This window comes from Zonotrichia albicollis, chromosome 28 (assembly GCF_047830755.1).
Source record: "Zonotrichia albicollis isolate bZonAlb1 chromosome 28, bZonAlb1.hap1, whole genome shotgun sequence".
Classification (NCBI taxonomy): Eukaryota; Metazoa; Chordata; class Aves; order Passeriformes; family Passerellidae; genus Zonotrichia; species Zonotrichia albicollis.
Window position 1 is genome coordinate 2,571,639 of NC_133846.1, and position 7,902 is coordinate 2,579,540.

A 7,902-nucleotide genomic window follows, 5' to 3' on the forward strand; every position below is an offset into this window, starting at 1 on the left:
GAAAGACAGGATGGATTTTGGAGCATTTAAGTCCAGGCTGCATCTTTACAGGTTGGGTTTTCAGCGCTGGGACATGAATTTAGCATTCGTCATCCTCATTTCCTGTCCATCCAACTGGGCCTCTCTGGAGGCAGCCACAGGGATTGAACCAGGCAGGCACCACTGAACTTGGGAAGCTCTGCAGAGCGGGGACGGGTGATTCACATTTCCACACTTTTCCCACTGTCACCTTGTCACTTGGAATTGTCATTTCCCATTCCCCATCTTCTTTTCACCCTTCCTGTCCATCCAGCTGTGCCTCTCTGGGGGACTGCACAGCCAGCACTGAACCAGATTCCAGCGCCTTGGCACAGCTCTGCAGAGTAGGGACAAGAGATTGTGAAATACTCCTGCAGCTCGTGGCGGGAGCTGAACATGCCCCAACATATTTTTTAGCTGCTCTGGCCAGTGGGAAGCTGCTGCTCCAACTGGAAAAAGCAGGAATGGTCTGCACACCAAGGGTCCTCCTCAGCACCCTGGTACCTGCTGCCTCCAGGGGCTTTTGAGGAGAGCTGGCACTCCCAAGGGATCACTTTAACATGGCCTTTGTCCCCTGGAGTTGTGCTGTCACCTCCTTGTGCCCAGGGGAGCAGGTTGTGTTTGTCTCTGTGTGCCTGAGCCGTGAGGGGGCTGCGGGACAGAGCCCCTGTGCCCCGCTGGGCTGGCTCTGAGGGCTTCCCTTCCCTCCTCAGGGTGCCAGGCAGGGATGGAGCCACCAGCCAGGCTCAGGGCAGCTCCCTCCAGGCCCACAGAGTAACCCCAGCAGAAGCTGACCTGTCTTCACAGCTTCCCTTGGATGCATTTTCCACCTGAGCCACAGATCCCCTCGAATCCTTGCTGCAGGTTCCTGCAGGACATGCACAGACTTGTTCCTCATCCCTGCCTGGACATCTGCAGGACTCAGAGCAGCAGATCCTGCTCCGAACACTTTTTTCCACCCACGGTGGGTGCTGGGGCTCAGCTGGTGGAGCAGAGCCAGGCCTGGGGGAGACAATCCTGCTGGAGAGGCCGGGGGCGGCCTGGGATGGGTTGGGCAATGCCTGGGGCCCAGGGGAGGAGCATCACCGTGTGGTTCTCAGGTTGGCACCCAGGGGAGAATGATCACCGTGTGGTTCTCAGGGTGGCACCCAGGGGAGAATGATCACCGTGTGGTTCTCAGGTTGGCACCCAGGGGGCTGAGCCACCCCCTCCTTAACCCATGAATCTCCTTCCTGCAGTGCCAGGTGGGTGGGACAGCCTGGGCAGGACAAGACCCTCTTGGAGCTGGGTGAATTCCTGTGTGTCCTGGCTGGAATGTGGCACCTGGATCTACTGCAAGGAGCTCCTGGTACCCTCAACAAGATCTCTGCATCTCTCAGGGGCATCTCCCTGTCGCCTGACCCCTTTAGGAAGGGAATCTCTGCATTTCCTCATGGGAAGGGGTCCCTGTGTTCCCTGATGGGGGAGATCCCTGCACCTCCCAGGGAGGAGAGCCCTGTATCTCCTGGCTGGGGTTTCCCTCTGGTTCCTGATGCCGGGTCCCTGCACCCACCTAGGAAGGGCTTCCCCCTATCCCCTGGTGGGGGTCCCTCCATCTCCTGCTATAGGGGCGTCCAACACTCCCCAAGGCGGAGGGCCCCTGTATCCCCGCCGTCCCTAGCAAGGGGGTCCCGGTGCCCACGGTCCTGGCATGGCCGGGTCTCCCTTGGCACCGCAACATTCCCGGGAACCGGGATGGGAGAGGAAAGGGCGATGGGGGGAGGATGCACACGCAGAGCGCGGTCGCTCCGGGGCGGGGCGGCGCGGGAGGGAAATCCCGGGCGACGCCGGGCCCGGCTCATCCCCGCCCTCGCCGCCCTCTTAAAAGGCGGGGGTGGCGCCCAGCTCGGGCAGACGCGCGGAGCCGGCGGTGAGTGCGGGCGGGACTGGGCACGGCCGGGCCGGGCGGCTCCGCTCCTGCGCTGCCCAGGGAGGGAAGGAGGGTGAGCGAGCGCCGCTTTCCCCGTGGAGCGCCGGTGCCTGGAGCGGGGGAAACGCCGTAGCGGGGACAGCACCGCCTGGAGCCGTGTGCCCGGCGCTGGGAGAGAGCGGGGCCGCGCCCGGTGCTGAGGGTGACGGTGCCGGGGGCTGGCGGTGCCCGGGGACTGGCGGTGCCCGGGGACTGGCGGTGCCCGGGGGTTGGCGGTGCCCGAGGGTGGCGGTGCCCGGGGGTGGCGGTGGCGGTGCGGAGCGGAGCCCCCCGGGGATCCGGAGCCCCCGGGCTGGGTCACGCTCGCCCCCCGGTGGCGGCGGTGCGGGGCGCGGTGCGGTGCCCGGTGCCGTGCAGGGTGCGGTGCAGGGCACGGTGCGGGCGCGGTGCCACCGCCGAGCATCCCGCGGGTCCCGGCCACCCCCGTGCCAGCCCCCCGGCGCCATCGGTGTCACGAACCGCGCGGGATCAGCGGCTTCAGCCGCTCCCGGATGCGGGTGCCCCCAGCCCCTCCTGCTCGCCCAGCCTTGCCCAAACTGGTGGGACTGGTCCTGGCTGTCGCAGGCGGCTGTGCAGCCCCACTCGGTGTCCCCAGGGCTGCTCTCATCGCCCAGCTCGGCTGGCAGGGTTTAACGGGGCCGTGCACCTGCCGCTCCCTCGCCCCAGTCTCGGGGTTCGCTCCGGGGCCGGGCAGAGGGCGCTGGAAGCGGCACCAGCCCCGTGGGAGGGGACGATGACCCGGCGCCGGTGCCGGTCCCTGCCTCGCTGGTGGCTTTGGCCCACACCTGCAGCTGGAGCAGGGCTGGAGCTTGGCAAGGAAATTATCTGCAGCCGTGAGTCAGGGCCAGGGCGTTATCTCGAGGCTCCAGGGTGGTACCTGAGTGGTGTCGGTGACCTGGGAATGGGGACATGGGCTCGTGACGCGGCCGGGGGTGTCTGGCCATGATGACAGAACGTGTCCCCCTCCCACCACCTGCCCGGGCTTGCCTGGACATGCTGGGACTTGCCTGGCAGTGAGGTCACCCCTGTCTGTGCGCTCTCACTGCCCGGAGATAGGAAGCTGGATTGCTATTTTTACTCGGGGGGCTGGGTCTGAGCACAGGGGCTGAATGTGGCCCCCCAGCCCCGGGCTGGGCACCCCCCACTGCCCACTGGCACACTGGGTTGGTGACATGCCTGGTAATAGGATCACTGAATCATTAAGGCTGGAAAATTCACCTTTTTGCAGAGACCTCCAAGGTCCTCGAGTCCAAAATCTGACTGTCAGCTAGACCAGGGCTCTGGGTGCTACATTCAGTTGTTTCTTGCACATTTCAAGGGTGGAATGTGGGGAAGACAGTGTGGCACTGGCAATCCAAAGGGGCTGCAGGTGCTGAGTTTAGGGAGAAATCTTCCCTGCAAGGGGCTGAGAAGTTGCTTCTTGGGGAAGTTTGGGGATGGGGAGGATCTTTTGTGGCCTGGCCTTGAGAGTCCCAGATTAGTTGGGAAATGGGAGCTGTGAATCTTCCTCTTTAAAGCTGATTTAATGAGTGTGGCTGTTGCAGCGAGGGCAAGCCTTAGCTCTGAAAACTCAAATCCCAGAGCAGTGCTGACTCTTATCAGCTGGACTCGATGATCTTGTAGGTGTTTTCCAACCTAAACAATTCTGATTCTATGTCGAGGTTCCTCATAAAGTGGGGTGTAGTGAGGGGTCCATTATCCCCACATGTGTGTCAGGGGAAGTTCTCCTCGGATGGAAAGGCTTTGTCACTTTCTGGGAAGGTCAAGGCTTTTGGCACCGATTTGAAAAAAAACAAACAAGGTCTTGTTTCTGGTTACCCAACAGCTCCTTGCAGATAAGGAGGGTGGTTAACAAAGTGGTCAAGCTTGTGGCATGTTCTTGCAGCTGCTTGAAGGTTTCCTTACCACCGGGTCTGAGTTCTTGAAATGAAGAAACTGGCCAGAAAAACATCCTGTTGCTTCACTTGCCCGTGTGCCAACTTGCCCTTGCCTGCGTGGAGGTGGGGATGAGCAGGTTGGGGACCAGGGGAGCATCATCCAGCTGTGCCCCTGAGGCTGGCACGCCGAGGGTGTTGTGGGTGGAGAGTGAGGTGCTGGATGCTCTGACCTGGCAGGGCTTTGCCTGCTGGAGGGGGAGCAGGGAATGTTGAATCTGCTCCTTCCCCACCTCCTGTCTCGCGCTGAGCTGTGTCTGACCTCAGCTGTGCTCAAGCCTTTGCTAAAATCTCCAGAATCAGAATCCAGATGTGTCAGTCCCCTCTGGGCTGCCTCAGTGCAGACCCAGCCCACCTTGGCTGCCTTGCTTTGCCCTGTGTGTGCTCCTCTCACCGTAACTCGCTCTGCTTTCCCCGCAGCCGCCACGATGCCGCTGTCCCAGAGCAGGGCTGGGCAGAGCCCCTGCAGCAGCAAGGCCTGCAGGAACCTCTTTGGCCCCGTGGACCACGAGCAGCTCCAGCAGGCCTTTGAGGACCAGATGAAGCAGCAGCTGGAAGAAGCTCAGCAGCGCTGGAACTTCAACTTTGAGACAGAGACTCCCTTGGAAGGGCCCTTCAAGTGGGAGAGGATGCTGGTGGCTGAGCAGGCACCAAAAGAGGTTCACAGCCTGGTCAGGGCTGTCATCAGCAGTGACAGCAGGAGCTCCCTGGCCCACAGGGTCCCCCCCAAGGAGCGTGGTGTTGGCAGGGTTTGCCCCGAGGAGGCTCAGCAGAGCTCCAAGGTTTGCAGGGCTGGTTCCCTGCAGGGCTTGAAACGTGGGCAGACCACAATCAAAGGTGAGTGTTGGGGTTGGTGTCACTCCTTGGGGGCTTGGTGGCATTGTCATGGCAGGGACAGCCAGAGGGGGCTTGGGTGCCAGAGCCCTGCCTGGCTCTTGGGCATGGGGAGGGGTCCCACCCTCCCTGGATCTCTCCTAGGGAAGCAGAGCCTGTCTTCCAAAGGGAAAAAGGCCCCCAGCTGTTGCCTATTGGCTGCTGGGGACTGGCATTGGGCCTGTGGGTTTTGTAGCTGAAGATGCCCCCAAATTCATCACCTTCAGTTCCAATGGCCTGACCCAGCCATAGAATCACAGAATATTAAGGGGTTGGAATGGACTTTAAAGATCTTCAAGATCCCATGGGCAGGAGCACCTCCCACTAGCCCAGGTTGCTCAAAGCCTTTATCCAACCTGCCTTTGAATACTTCCAGGGCTGGGGCACCCAGAACCTCCCTGGGCAGCCTGTGCCAGTGTCTCACTTCCCTCACAGTGAGAAATTTCATCCTGTGCTCCATGGTCAGGGCCTGGAGCAGAACTGCAGCAGAGACAAAGAGCGGAGGCGATGCAGATTCACAGCTCTGCTCTCCAGCAGCTTTGCATGGGGGCTTCAGGGTGAAACCCACCTGGGCTGGGCTCGGGGTGCCTCCCTGGGGACACCTCCCTCTTCTGCCCTTTCCAACCCTTTCCTTCTTCCTTCCAGACTTCTACAGTGCCAAGAGGAGGATCGTCCCTGCCCGGCCCCAGCCGTGACCCGCTGCCAGCAGGAGCGTGGCTCCCCACCCTGAGCTGTGCTGTGCTCTCCTGTAGCCATGTAGATCTGTAGTTCCCTATTTATGACTTGCTCTGGGGTCCTGAGGGACCTTCACTGTGTGCAATGTAGAGGAGGAGCCCCATGGTGGGGCTGGAGGAGGACTGAGATGGACCTGGTGGGATGAAGGAGCTGCCCTGCCTGCAGAAGTGCCCTGTGCCTGTGGGTCCACACACCGTCCTTGTGCTGTCCTGCTGTCCTGCCGTCGTCTGTCCCCTGCCTCGGGGCCGGTCCTAGGGGACACTTGTGTCCCAACCACCTGGTGGCACCAGATATCTTTAAGAAATGTCACCGGTGTGGGTTGTGGAGCCCTGGCACAGGGGGTGCCCTCTGTCCCAGCAGGATGGGCTGAGCATTGTCCGTGTGGGAGCAGAGTGAGGTGGAGGCTGCTCCTTCCCAGGCTGGGCAGAGGGAGCTGTTCCCTGGACAAACCTTCCCTGGGAGCAGCCATGGGGACCAACGGGAGGCTTTGGGATCCCCTGCACTCTGCTGGCCCCAAATCCCACCTTCTCACCCTGCTGTTGGCTTGTTGAGTGGTGCTGCTTGCCCCCGTGCCCCTGCCTGCCCCAACACTGACACCAGGCTGGGCAGTCCCTGCTCTGCCTCTGCTGGGTTCCTCTAAGAGGAAGTCCTGCTCAGTAGTAGGGATGATGCTGAAATAAGGAATTGTAGCTTGTTCTCCTGGACTTTTTCTCCTTTGGGGCTGGTGGGGAGAGGACCCTCACTGGCTCTGCTCTGGGACCAAGGATGGCCTGGAGCAGAGGCTGCTCAGTTCCAAAACTGAAGGATGAGTCCCTGAGGGACTCAACACTGTCAGATCTTGGCACTTTCATGGAGTTCATCTGCTGCTCTGCTGGATTTGGACTCTGGAAACTGGTGCAAGATGGTCCCAGGAAGAAAAGGGACAGGGTTGATCTCCCACCTTGCACCACCATGCACTTTGCTGTGGGTGAAGCTGCCAAGCTCCCAGCATTAAATGTTTATTTATATTTAAAATAATCCCATGAAGTTATGTGGGGAGAGGGGGAATCCCTGTTTGTCTGTAAGTGTTAACTCTTTTGCCTGAATAAACACTGAATGCCTCTGTGCAAAGGCGTTCTGGTTAATGTGGGTGATGGGAGCAGGGCCTGGCTGAGGGAGGGGATGTTCCAGGGGCTGGGGATCCCGCTGGGGGTGCAGCCCTGAGCTGGGATCTGCCTTTGGGTGGGCTGAGAGGGACAAAGCCTTGCCACAACCTCTGTGCTTGACCCATTCCCTGGGGACCGTGGTCTGGTGCTGCCTCCATGTCCCCAGCAGAAGCCAGAGCCACCTGTGTGGGGTGTCCCTGTGGCTCCTCTGTTGCCCCCATCATTCCCCTGCCCCACTGTGACCCTGTTCCCCCTAACCCTCAGCATGTGGCCATTAGCCACGGGCAAGCTGCTCCCCTCCCTGTGCCTTTAAAGGGTGCTGGGGGCCCACAAGGGGGACCCACGCTGTGGGATGGGGACACAAGAGCATGTGGTGGCATTGCTGGTGGCATTTCCACTGAGATCCCAGGGGCATCAGGGATGTCTCTACCACTGGCTGCTTCCTTTGGCAAGGCTTGGATGCACACTCAGGTTCTGGTTAATGTGAGAAATGCCCAGATTTGCAGAGGATCCAGATGAAAAGAAAGCTGATAACAATGACAACCTCATGTCATTGCTCAGCTGAGGATCCCTAAAGCCTCTGCCTGTCCCTGGAGCAAGGGGTGACCTCCTTGCAGACCCTTGACACACACTCAGCCTTTGAGCTGCTGCTGAGTCAAACCCTACAGATTTAGCCCCTGTAATCTTTCCCCTTACGTCAGTCCTTCCAAACCCCCCTGGCTGCTGCCGGGAGCTCCCCTCTGCTGTCACCTCCCGTTTGCCAGGAGCAGGAGCAAGGAAGGCAATGAGAAATAAATCAGTGAACCCCCTTGTCTGTGTTTGTGGCTCTGGGGACAGCCAGGCTGGGCTCTGCAGGGCTGAGCTCTGAGTCCCTGGGGCACCCCAGGACTGTGTCCCCCCAGCTTTGGGACACAAAGCAGTGATGGCAGCTGGGGAAAGGATGGAAACCTCCCACTCTCAGCCCAGGCTGTGTTTGCTACTCCGTGCACCGAGCAAGGATGCTGAGGGTCAAACCCTCACAGAGAGAGGCTCAGGTGCTTCCCTTACCTTGCCCATATTCAATTCCTTCTCACTGGCACCTTCCAGCATCTCCTTGGAGTTGGATCGTGCCCTTCCTCCTGGGCTGTGCCCTCCCCCTGGGCTGTGCCCTTTGCCGATCCACTGGGAGCACCATGCCAGAGCCTTGCTGGGCAGAAGGCACAAATCAAGCTCTCCCAGGGATATTTAG

General features: G+C 60.3%; 1 protein-coding gene across 2 annotated transcripts; it reads left to right on the forward strand.

Moving 5' to 3' along the window:
* The first annotated feature begins 1,766 nt into the window (after positions 1 to 1,766).
* On the forward strand, positions 1,767 to 6,639 carry CDKN1A (cyclin dependent kinase inhibitor 1A). Of its 2 annotated transcripts, none has more exons than XM_074528114.1 (3): positions 1,767 to 1,927; positions 4,342 to 4,758; positions 5,440 to 6,639. In XM_074528114.1, exons 1-3 carry the CDS (start codon positions 1,771 to 1,773, stop codon positions 5,487 to 5,489), a joined length of 624 nt encoding a protein of 207 aa, XP_074384215.1. In that variant the 5' UTR covers positions 1,767 to 1,770; the 3' UTR covers positions 5,490 to 6,639. The 2 variants fall into 2 exon arrangements, with proteins under 2 accessions (XP_074384215.1, XP_074384216.1); XM_074528115.1 differs by having other exon boundaries at positions 1,823 to 2,000.
* The last annotated feature ends 1,263 nt before the right edge of the window (positions 6,640 to 7,902 follow it).